Raw genomic sequence first — 12,500 nt, forward strand, 5'->3', positions numbered from 1 at the left:
ACCACTCTTATTCTACCCAATTCGACTGTTGTTTCTCTTGGTATTTCATACGTTACGTTCTTCCCTTTGAGTGCTTTCAAGTTAATTTCAGTGTCTTCCTTATTTTAATTAATATTTTCCAGATATTCTTCAGAGTAAGATTCTGCCCGAAGTTCTTCAGTTGATTCTTATCATAGGCAACTTCCTAAACTCGGTAAGTGCCATTTGGGATCCTAGCTGTGTGTGATCAACTTTCGACAGCCCAGTTGTTCAAAAGACAATTAACACTAATCAGGCGCGGGCCGCAATTAAATGTCAACGATTTTTTTAGTTTCTCCAGTCAAAAACACCTTTAACATCTAATTTTATGCTGTAGGAAAACAAGAGGTGTATCTCAAAATTGAAGGCTTTGAATCTTGTGGAAACAGTTTTGATCGGTATATATGTAAACTAAAAGAAAAGTTTCCACCAATCCAGGATTAAGTAAATCGCTTTCAACGTTTACCAAGAGTCGATCATCCAAGAGTAAGATTTGCCCCATCAGCGTCGGAAAAGTGTCTATTTTGAAACCAAGTTTTGCGGGAAAATAAACATTAGACGAAATCTAAGAACTCAATGTTGTACTCAATTCAAACCCTTTGGGAGTAAATCGTTTTGTTCCAGGTATTTCCATATAATTTAATGTAAATACTACACTATAATACAAATACAATACACAAAGAACTTACTTAACCCCGGGAGATTTGAATTGGGCATAACATTGAGTTTTGACGCTTATAGGGGACAAATCTGATACCAGATTCTTACTCTTGCAATGGACTCTTGCTTTTACTGTTTCTTTCTTGCCACAGGGTGGATACGCCGGGAATGCTGTCGCCTTTAAAATCAACTCACTTCTCAAGATTGTTGATACACGAGCTAACAAGCCTCGCATGAATCTGATGCATTTCTTGGTACACGTAAGTAAATCCCGTTTGTTACTTTTCTCTTTTAAAGAGCGTTTTTTATTGGTAGAGTTTTAAAGCAGTTTGTGCGGCTGATTGAGATTTTGCATTACTGCTCGCGGGGGTCAACTTAAGACTGGACGCCAGGTTTTTATTAAGAAACGGTCCAGATAAGAACGATAGCAACAACGGCAACGAACATGTTGGAATTCAATTGGTATGCAAAAAGGTGATAACTTTTTTATTGTCTGTACTTACTTCTGATTGGCTTAAACAGCAAAAGTTAACAAAACTTCATAAAAGCAGTATTATATTCATCCTTACTTTCCAACCATCTCCCATCTTTCATCTGGTCTTAGTTTAAATGAATTCCACAGAAATCGTATGTGGGGAACATGTAAAATTGTAAACGTTTCTTGGCTTTTGATTTCAACTCTTGTGATTGGTCAAAATCTTGAGAGCACTCGCCTCCCACCAATGTGGCCCGGGTTCGATTCCCACACTCGGCGCCATATGTGGGTTGAGTTTGTCGGTTCTCTTCTCTGCTCCGAGAGGTTTTTCTCCGGGTACTCCGGTTTTCCCCTCTTCTCAAAAACCAGCCCACACTTAAATAAAGTTAATTATTCAGGATTATTATTATGATGATGCAGTAAAAACACCTATGCTACATTAAAATGAAACATGGGGCGCATAGTGTATCCTGTGAGAAGTGAAAGTGAAACTTGACTACAAGAATCATTAAAAATAAAAGAGAGGAAAAGCTAAAAGCTACAAAAGAAAGACTACTTACATCTTAAGTATCCCTCCCGCATAGACATCACGTTGCAACATTGAATACCCGTGCAATATTCAGTGTGCTTGACAACACTGATTTTTGCATGTTCCTCAGCACATCTTTGCTTCTTTTCCTAGCAATTTCCCAATACTTGTATCCAACTCGCTTGACCAGCCTCCCAAGACATCTATCATGATGATGTAAACTTGATGAAAAGCAACTTTTTCCCGGATATGAGCTTAAAAGCTCCCATCGTAGTGGACTATACTTCAGTGTCTTCTCCTCCTTCTTCTTAGACTTGCTTTCAATCCAAGGACAGCTTATTATTATTATTATTATTATTATTATTATTATTATTATTATTATTATTATTCACAGAAAATGTTAATGATCTACGTGCTAGTGCACTGTGGGAAGATGCATTTGCTACTTTTGTGCCTTTTACATCACCAGACATTCCCTCCTCTAATTCACCTGTATAGACCTTATTCATAAATGGCGATCACATTTACAATTCTTTTGTCCACGTGCAAATTAGCCTACCAAGCCTCATTTCAGAGCAAGAAATCTTTTCAATTCACTGTATGGTATCGAGGCTTGGTAGGCTAATTTGCACTTCGACAAAAGAATTATAAATTGACCGCCATTTATGAATAAGGTCTATTTGCAGCAAAAGATTGATTGACTCAAATGTCTTGTGTGTCTCTGTCTTTAAGGTTGCCGAAGAAAAGCGTGAGGAAGTGTTGAAGTTTCCGGATGACATGATACACCTGGACAAGGCAGTCAAGTAGGTGCAATGTTGGAACAGAAGATATAACAAAGCATAACTAAGGGTTAAATGGGAGTTAAGCGAAAACGTCACTTCAAAATATAACTTAGTGCTATCGTAGTTATTTCGCGTTTATTCCCATCATCATCGACATCGACAACGCCACAAAACTGCATTATGGGAAAAATGAACGTGCTGCACGTGCGGTACGCATTTAAGTACATTTCTTACTCTGGGTACCAGAGGTTTTTCCTCGCTTGCGGCGGACGGAAATTCTTCGCTTCGCTTCGGCGGCCGAAGGCCGAAGGCCGATGACCGACACCGGAAACCACCAGGGTATACATTTCTTGGCTGTGCTCTGAAAAACAGCAACGTGAAAATTTGATTTTCAGCAACAAAGACGCGACCAAAAAGAGTGATTTTTCCCGTTTCTAACTTTACCTTAAGACTGTGGGAGCCACTGAATCCAGTTGTAGAATTCTTCGCAAATATTTCACTGCGTGAACAAGACGGAATAATAGCGAAGTACTTATAACCACTCGAACTGACTTTTTGGTTGCCGTATCCGTTGCTTCGTCTTTAAACTCCCTAGTAACGAAAACTTACCAAAATTAAGGTTTTGACAACAATCCAAGTGTAAGGAATTCGCTCATTCTCTGTCTTACGGACTTTAAACCCGTATTTATCATAGTTTATAGAGGGAACTGGTTATGAAGCTCGGTTCTCCGAAAACTGGAATATGACTTCGCTAAGAACTGAAGCTGAATTGAAATCTGCCAAAATATCGCTCGCTCGAAATGCAATTTTCTCCAAAGGCCTGATTCAGACGCCGTACTTTTCATGAGCCGAACTTAATTAGAGTTTCGACAGACACAAATTTAGAATACGCCTGTTGATTCAGACATCGAACTTAATTGGCCGATCCACAGCCGTTCCAAATCCATTTCTAAGAAAACTAATTCATTTTGTCAGCGGTTTTCGAGTGGAGGGCAAAACATGGTTTGTGCATTGCGAGGTAGACGCGCCTTTGGCAAACAATGCGCGCAAAAATTGTTGTTGAATCTGAAAACAATTGAGTGATATGTATTTGTGGACAAGACTTCAATGTTTTATTTACAACGATGAAACCACTTTTTTTTTCTGTAGATTATCTGTTGAAAACATTACAGAGGAGGTGAAAAATCTCAAGGCCAAGCTGAAAGAACTAGAAAAAGCGATGAAGAATGGGCCAAAAGACGTTTCAAAGAAGTTTAATGATTTCATGGAGGTGGAACTTTCGTTTTTTTTGCTTGTGATATCCTGTCAATTTACCGAGTGGAGATAGTATTTTCAAAGCGCAAGATTAACTCGGTTGATGAAACAACTTAATCAATTGAAGAAGAATAAAAAATTCCAAGCTTAAATGGGACTCGAGGGCAATAAAACCCACAAAAAACAATCCTGCGCAGCTGGCGTTATTTTGGCACGAAATTCAAAATTACTGTGCGCCCCTCCCCATTCTCCGCGCGGCTTCGCCGCTCGTTAATTTGCATCTCGCGCCAACAATTGGGAGTTTACGCATGCGACGTTTTTTAGCCGTGGACGGCAACCGAAAGTGACATGTTTTCCCTTTTAGTTTGTCTTGCCATCACCACCTTTATATTGCTAAGTATCTTTCCTCCATTAGAGATGATTAGGTTAAAAATCTGGGAGACACTATTGTCCTGGCATGCGAAATGGTCATTTTCGGTTTCCGTCCGCGGCTCAAAAATGTCACATGTTTAAACTCCCTAATACCACCAGCTAGGCAGGCTAGGTCTTGGTAGACGACCAACCACCGTCCAGTGGCTCAGTTGGTTGAGCATCGCGGTCTTTCGTGCGGGAGATCGCGAGTTCGAAACCCGGTCGGAACAGCAATCAGCGGGGTCTTAAGTTACTCAGCAGAAAGTGCTAATCGGGTAAGGACTATAAACCGTAGGCCGGCCCCTTCTCACAGCCCTTCCTTTTATAATCCACACCGTTGGACGGTAAAGAAACCACGCACTGTGCGTGAAAGTTGTGGTCTGTCCTCCTTTCACATTCATCCATGGGCAGGGTGGGTAGGTCAAATCAATTATCGACTGATAGCAGCTGCCAGAGGTGCCGTTCCAAGCTGACGTACGATCTTACTCTGCGCCCGAGAAATAATTGTCAACCGCCGTGAGCATGTATGTGACATGTGTAGTATACAAGTCCACCAGCCGTTACCAAATCACTCTATTATACAAATGGCCTATTTGCCAGTTTGTTATTTTACTATTTTACTGGAAAATGCACCACTATAAAACTCATACGTCACACAACACCCAGAACCTGAGTGGAGCCGCCGTGTTGTAAGTACCCTTGATATATCCCGGAAGAGGGGAATATAAAATGGCGTGGATATGAAAGTCATATATTGGAACGACAGTCAGGGAACGATTTTCGGGGCAAAAGATAATCGTAGTTCTTGAAAGAACTTAACAGTTATAAAGAATCCTGGAAACGTTATTTCATAACTGCGCTTATCTTTTGCACAGAAAAATAGTTTCTTCATCGAGGAAATCGCGTTCCCGGCATCTGTTTCTGTTGTATTTCATTTGCGTTTTGTGTATTTTTTTTTTTTCAGGCTGCGAAAAAAAAGGCACAAGAACTCGACAGCGGCCTAGCCGAGATCAACGATCTCACAAAACAACTTGCACAGTACTTCTGTGAAGATGAGGGCAAGTTAAAATTGCAGGAGTTGTTGTCTTTATTCAAAACTTTCTGTGATCAACTTATTACAGCTAAAAAGGTAAAAAGAAAAAAATTGAACCCATATCTTTTTGAATAAATCTTAGCGTTGCTTTTTCTAAATCCATGGTATCTACTCACCAACCCCTCCCCGTCCCTCTCCATTGTCCCTCTCACCTTCTAGGGTGGAATCATGAATTCCCCAGTGAACGTGGTTCCTTGGTCGAGTGCAGCCTCTTGTAATGCGAAATAGATTGTGGGATGATAACTTTGGTCAATCACGACAGACTATGACAATCGTATAACCCAATCAGCGCTTAAACCTGATGCGGCGCGGGAAAGTTATTTTTTCATGAGCGAGCAAATCAAAAAATAACTTTCAGTGGTCTCTGGTTTTCAAATAGAATTTTCAAAGAGAGTTTTCGCGAATTTTCCGGTTTTAAAACGCTTTGCTCAATGAGTGGTTTAAAATCCCGCGTCACGTCTCACCCAATTACACAGAAACACAAAAGCAATCGTGATTTGCTCGCTCAATTTTTTTCCCTTCGCTGAGCGACTTCTGCAAAGTATTTGTTTTGCTTTTTATCGGCTGGCTTGATTGCCCATGTATTCTGCGTCTCCGTTATGTAGTATTCCTGTTTTGGTTTCACAGCATACGAATTGAAAACTGCGCAATTTTTTTTTTATCAAGTGATAATCCTTGAAGTTACTTATTTCAGTTAATTTTGTCGGTCTGCGCTTTTCGGGGAATTTTTTGCTTCATTAGCATAGCGTTATCGTTTTCTAATCAGTCAGTATTAAATGTTGAAAGTACATTGCGTAATGAACTATCTCTGAATTTGAAAGCTGGCCGCTTTGAGGATGCATAAGAGACAGGGTCGAGAGTCTTATTGAATTGCATTGTGGGACTGTTTTGGCAGTCGTTTTCTCTGCAAAGCAAAGAGACTTTCGTAAATTCTTGTACGACAACCATTAACTTCGGGTTAAATATTAACAACTTACGTTGTTAGTAAGTAAACGTCTTGTGTACCACGGTCCCACTGACCTTTTGATCAAATCTTTTCGTTTTCCGGACAATTTTGCACCTTGGCAACGCAAGCGAGCCATTGTACAATTTTCTGGAGGTTAGGAAGCTCATCTCGTGGTACATCGCGTTCTTGCAACTTGAGTTATTGCTCCGCGCACGCAATGATGAAAATGCGTCCCCCAAAACAGTCCCATAATGCAATTCAACAAGGTTCTCGACCCTGTCTCCTCGCACAACGTCAAAGTGCCCAATACTGGATAATCTCTGAGCAACTGAATGATGCTTTGAAAATTCGAAATTTACGAAGAATGTAAGCGATCATTAGTGCTTTTGCCACCCAAGAATTTATCAGTTTTTGATGGTTAATAACTGGCTCCTTATCAAAGCTAAAGTGCTCCTTCACTTGTTTAAGTCAATTTGTAAATGGCATGATGCTTTCCGTGATTAAACTCGTATGTCAAAGCAAAGATTCCCTTATAACAAGTTAATGAAGTTAGTTTGTGAAGAAACTGTGTCGGTGGGTTTTAGAGATGTGATTTTGGTTGCGAACTGAGTTGACAAAATTACATTTGGTTGTGTGGAAAAGGAAGATCTGGGACAGTTCAACCGAAATGGCTCAATAGCCGTTGTAAACAACAGAAGTAACGTACCTTGCCATTTAATTAATTTCAGGTGGTCTTCGTTTTGCACTTATCGGCCTGTGTGTGTGGGAAACGAAGACCCTTCGAAAATTCACCGGAAATGTTTCGCCAGCCATTGAAAACAATTAAAGCACAACACAAATCATGTTTGTTTTCCATTAACTGTTTGACAAGGGGATCTTCGCTTTCCGGGCCTTCGATCTTTTTTTTCCATGGCTTCGTGAAAAGGTTACTTTTCCAGCTTGAGCCCTTCGTCAGAAGGAATGGATAAAGAGTGCTCTGACGAAGGGCTAGCGCTTTGAAATGTTAGTGCTTCATTTCCCTACGATGGTCAATTTGTAGTTTTGTCTTTTTTTTTTTTTTTCAGCTCAGTTGACGTAACCGAATTCTCGCTTATCAAACAACCGAGTAAAAGTAGTGATCATCTCTTTTTTATCGCCGCTTTTAGGAAAACGAACAGTTTCGCATTCAAGAAGAGAGACGTAAGGCGCGCGAGAAGAAACGACAAGAAGAAGCGGAGAAAAATGCTAAAGCAGGTGGAACAGTGAAAAAGGGGAAAATACCGCCAGTAGATGACGAAAAGGAAGGCTGTATTGTGGATCGACTTCTGGGAGAAATCAGGAAAGGTTTCCCGCTGAGAAAGAGCTCCAAGAACACGCCGCCTAGTAAAACTAAATCAGCATCTCCAATGACCAGACGTAGTAGGCTATCCCACGAAGATGGAGGTAATCTTAAAAAAGGAAAGGATGATGAAGTAAAAAAAAAATATTGAATTTGTTTCATTCAGTAAAACTAACTATATTTAAGAGCTTTATCAGATGACACTTACACACAAACCTAAATCTCTCAGTGCTTTTTTCGCTTTGATTATAGATAGACTGCAAGGCCACCATCTTGTAAAGTTATTTATTTTTCTTTCAGTTTCTGGCAACCGCAGGAAAAGCCAATTAATTTTTGTATCGTTATAATACTTAGAATGGTTAAAAAAATTTTTTTGATAAAATTTATAAGTTTGAATAAAGTTCTGTTATTTTTGCGTCTTCCAATTTGAGAATATTTAGTTATAAACGATATATTTTGCTTGATAATAGAGAGATTTAACAACACGAAACGTCGGCTTGCCGTTTCACATTTCACGTTTCACGTAAAATGGAATAAGGCTTGTGACTTAAGCTTCGCGTGACCCACGGCACCTCGGAATGGACTCTCTTAATCTCGAGTGTTTTGATAACAAAAACTCAAGAGTCTTTTTTAACCTTGTTGGTAGAAAAAGACGCTGTGTAAATTGAAAATACTTACCCGCCAAATTTCGCGAGTTTCGATGAAACAGTTTTGTGAGTCAACAGAAAGTGAACGTGAGTTCATGAAAAAAATTGTCAGTTATGAACGTTCTGTAACACGATACCTAACTTTTCCTTGTTTGACTTACCGGAAAATGGTTTTTGGGTTCTTTTTTTCCACAAACAACTTATTATATGGAAGAAAAACGGGAAAAAATTCCACGTATTCGGCAAACGCGAAAATGTACACTTTCACGTAGAAACGGCAAAGCGGTAACCGTCAAAGGAGAAAAATGGCGGGAAAATCATGGTCACGTGCTCACTTAAACGTCATGTTAAATCTCTCTAATGATTCTCCTGTAACGACGAGGACACTTCTAGCAAAATACCGCAACATTTTGAATAAATCCCAATGAAAACAGTCTTTATTGCTGACAAAATACTCTCTACTTGTGCGATGTTGTTGCTATTCTAACCTTTAAAAGCCTCCACGATATTCGCTGCCAAGGCAAAATGCTACAGTTGATTGGCCAATCAATATTCATTGGGAGACAGACCTCCCAATGAAGGCCGTGTATTCAAGCCAAGGCGTTTAATAAGAAGAACTTGAAGATTATGAAACATACTGAAGTATTCTTAAAATGCACGTTTGGGCAAAACGAGAACATTTGGGTGCTATCAATGCGCTTAACTGTCCATTTCCAACCACGTCTCTCCCTCAATTGAAGGATTACTCTTAATCGTCAATTTGCTCGAAGTGAAGTATTATCGTTCATTTTGGACACTGAGAGCTCAGTAGGGATCATGGGAAATTAATCTTTTTTTTTAAGCCGAACCCCAATGTCTGGACTCGCAGGACTCGAACCTTGGAACGTTTGAATGATAACCCATTCACTTAACCACGAGACTACCACATCACTAATTGCGAGGATGTCATGTTTTTAAAAGTTTCAATATTTTTTCTTCCAAATGCCGCTGTAAACGTGTAATTAACACCCGCTAAAAAGCAAGCTTACACATTGAAAAATGTCTGTTACCAAACTTCAAAAGAAAGCTAACCATTTTAAAATCAAGCCTTAGGCTTAACCATTATTCAGCAATGATTTTATATATATAGTGATTAGTTTTGGTAAGATATTGATCTTTAGTGGTTAAGTGGATAAAAACAGTTCCTTCAAAGTGGTGTTCCGGGTTCAAATCCCGTCCAAGAAATATTTTTTATTTTTCTTTCTTTTTTTTTTTCCTGCTACCACAAGTCCTGGGACAGAGTAATCTAAATGGAGCAAACTGACAAAGAAGGATAATTCTTCAATGATTTGAGGAAGAGATCGTGTTGTCTACTTCACATCTCCCATGACAACAGAAGTGTTGTCTCTAAAAACTTTCCCTATTCAAGTGCTCTTTATTGTTGTCGTAAACCAACGAAACATTTTTCTCGAAAAAGATGCTCACAAGAGCGCGATTTAGCGTAATTGAAATAAATATGTCAGAGCAGTTGAAATTTGTTATTGATTTCTTTTGGCTTTCGAAAATAGTAACAGGGCGAACTCCAAATGTTGTAAGTTGATTATGAAATGTTGTAATGACTTTGCCAAAAGAAAACCACAAGGGAACTTCCTGATATATTGAAATAGTACGAAATGTTTTCGTAATTTTATCCATATCACTTGAGTTTGAACCTTTCTGGAGAGATCCAAGGTCACTCTCGTGACTTCTTCTCAACGTGATAAGTCAAGCGAAATATGCATGCCCAAACAGCAATTTTCATGTTTGGTTTAGCGTGAAATATTTTCCATGTAGGAATTTTTTGATTCGAGATTATTTTTGTTAAGAAAATTCTAGTCTCTAAAACATTTTAGACGCTTGTCTCAAAATATTTGATCTCCTTTGCAAGGACAGCGTTGATAGGGAACAATCGAGGAACCTACCGTCCCGTGGTTGACCGTAACTAAGGTGTTTAGTCAGGCCACCAGAAATGATCTTTCTTTATTTCACAATCATCGACTGCACGTTACCCAGTAACTCGATCTACCACCAGTCGGTAGTGCTTCAAGTTGCCTGCATAACATCCTGTGACATTAAAAATCACGTGAATAAATTAATGTCACAAGTACCCGACTGACATCGTTGGGTCGACCCCCTGAGGGATTTTTTGCATGGAAACGAGGCTACGATCACGTGATAAACATACGCGTGGGTGAATATCACAAATTTTTGATGTCTTTATTTACAACCTCGATTTTCAAAAAACTATTACTAAGGGAATTGAGAGGTTTATTGAAGTATGGAGTATAGTTATCCATGATTATTATTTTTTCAGACCCTTTACCGGTCGTCTTTCCGGACGCTGATGGAAGCTCGCCAGTATTAACCAGTAAAAGTGGGGTTGGGGTTGGCCGTGTGATAGCCGAGCAGGATGTGTTCTCTGATAAAAGCAAAACACTGGACACGGTGTCTGCGAGCGAAACACAATCTCCTTCACCAACAAACAGTTTTACAAGGAACAACCAAAGAGGCACTGGTGAACAAAGTCGAGGAGTTAATTTTCTTTCTGCGATAACAGAATGTAAATCCCACGAAGATTTAGTGAGCCAAACTCAACAGGAGCATAAAAGCAACTCCCCGAGAATGGAACTGAAATCCTCAAAGGCATCCCCTACCGATGATAAATCTTCGATTGCTCAGGCGGACGAACTTGCCAGCAAAACTGAGGATGCCGCAATTGTTAACGGAGTTCATGAAAAGCCTTGTCGTTTGGTAACAAATGAACAAAATAAGGACATGAAGAAGCCGGACCTTGTAATAGTGAGGGAAGGAAACAATTTAGCTGCTGCTAAACAGAAAGTTGCACTTTCTTCGGGCGCACAGATAGGTGCAGAATTATCGAATGGGGCAAGTAAAGAGTTCAATTCTGGTAAGATCCCAGACAGCAAATCAGACATCAAAATAGGAAGTTTCACCTCTTCAACTCCAACCCGAGACCGCAAAAACAAATCACATACTTCGTTGGAATTGTCTGATATTCCTTTGGAAGTTGAACACTTCGATTCTTCTCGCGAAAACACGACGAATTGTACAGCGAGCACTTCTGAAAGCCAATCAATGAAAACGGGTGGACTTGCGATGAACAAAGACGAAGGTCTCTTTGAAAAGAACAGAAAGATTGAGACAGTGAGCCAACCACGTGATGACAAAACCATTCATGGCGGAATTGATGACAGCGCAGCAGCAAATCTAGAAAGGCGATTAGAGAAAATAGAAGAAAACAAAACTGAAAATAAAAACAAACGCAAACGAATTACAGAAAACGGGGAAGACCCACAGGAAGATATACCTCTAGTGACAATAAACCAAAGGGAGGTTCTCGAGGAAACAAAAAATGATAACTTGGGAGAACTAATAGAGAACTTTACAGAACATAAAAGCGAAGATTATAAAGAAGAAAACCGAGGAAACGTCGAGCAAGCGAGCCGGCAGGCGTAAGTTTCAAGCCATCCAGTCCGTTAATGGAACTTCGAGACCCAGCGAATACTTCTCTGACTCCTCCAAGCAATACGTCCTCTTCCAAAGTTAAACGAAACAAATCGCTGGTCGCGCGCGGAATTTCTAAAATGTTTGGCAGTAGGCACAAGTATAAGGTTGATAAAGTTGGTAAAGGCATGGCTGCTGCTGTGTCAGACTCTGAGAAGAACTCCGCATCTCCCGATGAGTGTGACTTAAAGGAAAACTGCAACGAGAAGAAGAACAAGAAAGAAAAAAGCTTCAAACGGCATAGCAGTAAGCGAAAGCCAGACAAAACCACTGTTGATTCTGCGGATTATAACTTAAATCACGATGAAATTGACTTGAAGGAGGATCAATATGGAAAGAAGAAGAAGAAGAAGCAAGCGGAGAAAACCGATAAATTTAGAGAAGGACATACATCCGAAGATTCAGAAGGAAAAAGTTCAAATCGTAAATTTGGTGGTCTGTTTTCACGAAGCAAAAAGAAAGATAAGTCGTCCTCGTAGTGGAGGAAGCAATGACATTTTCTACTCCTGTTGTATTCATTGAAACGTTTTAAGTTTTTTTTGCTTTAAGAGCTTGATTGGAACGCCAACGAAATGTCATGCGAGTACATCATTTAAAACCGTGCACGCATAAGGACATTTTTTAGGTAATCGAAATGCCAGGTGTTTAAAATAATTCATACTTACATTTCTCGTTTTCGCGTGTCGAAATTGTACTTCTCGCTATGAGATTGGAAACTGCATTCCGTTTGGGAAGGTCCTGGCAGCAAGCGCCAGTCTCCCCCGAGGGGTGATTGGTATTCCGTTGTTGGCTATTGACTGCAAAATAGCGATCATTTTAAAGCA

At 39.8% G+C, this 12,500-nt stretch overlaps 2 protein-coding genes across 7 annotated transcripts in view; both read left to right on the forward strand.

Annotated features, from left to right (window-relative positions):
* LOC137999597 (inverted formin-2-like) overlaps window positions 1-12,500 on the forward strand; it is a 48,377-nt gene that overhangs the window by 35,612 nt on the left and 265 nt on the right. For all 6 annotated transcript variants that reach the window (XM_068845417.1, XM_068845420.1, XM_068845416.1 and 3 more), the window contains 7 exons: window positions 123-193; window positions 831-938; window positions 2,415-2,485; window positions 3,614-3,734; window positions 5,094-5,258; window positions 7,314-7,590; window positions 10,466-12,500. The exon at window positions 10,466-12,500 is cut by the window's right edge and continues 265 nt beyond it. In XM_068845417.1, coding sequence (XP_068701518.1) covers window positions 123-193; window positions 831-938; window positions 2,415-2,485; window positions 3,614-3,734; window positions 5,094-5,258; window positions 7,314-7,590; window positions 10,466-11,628 — 1,976 coding nt within the window. In that variant the 3' untranslated portion in view covers window positions 11,629-12,500. The remainder of the gene's footprint in view (window positions 1-122; window positions 194-830; window positions 939-2,414; window positions 2,486-3,613; window positions 3,735-5,093; window positions 5,259-7,313; window positions 7,591-10,465) is intronic.
* LOC138000961 (uncharacterized) lies at window positions 11,652-12,155 on the forward strand. The gene has a single exon (XM_068847629.1). The coding sequence runs from the start codon at window positions 11,652-11,654 to the stop codon at window positions 12,153-12,155; it is 504 nt and encodes a 167-aa protein (XP_068703730.1).

This window comes from Montipora foliosa, chromosome 4, assembly GCF_036669935.1.
Source record: "Montipora foliosa isolate CH-2021 chromosome 4, ASM3666993v2, whole genome shotgun sequence".
Lineage (NCBI taxonomy): Eukaryota > Metazoa > Cnidaria > Anthozoa > Scleractinia > Acroporidae > Montipora > Montipora foliosa.

What these genes read in the sequence shown, in the direction of transcription:
- LOC138000961 (XM_068847629.1), top strand. Translation starts at nt 11,652, where the DNA reads ATGGAACTTCGAGACCCAGCGAATACTTCTCTGACTCCTCCAAGCAAT.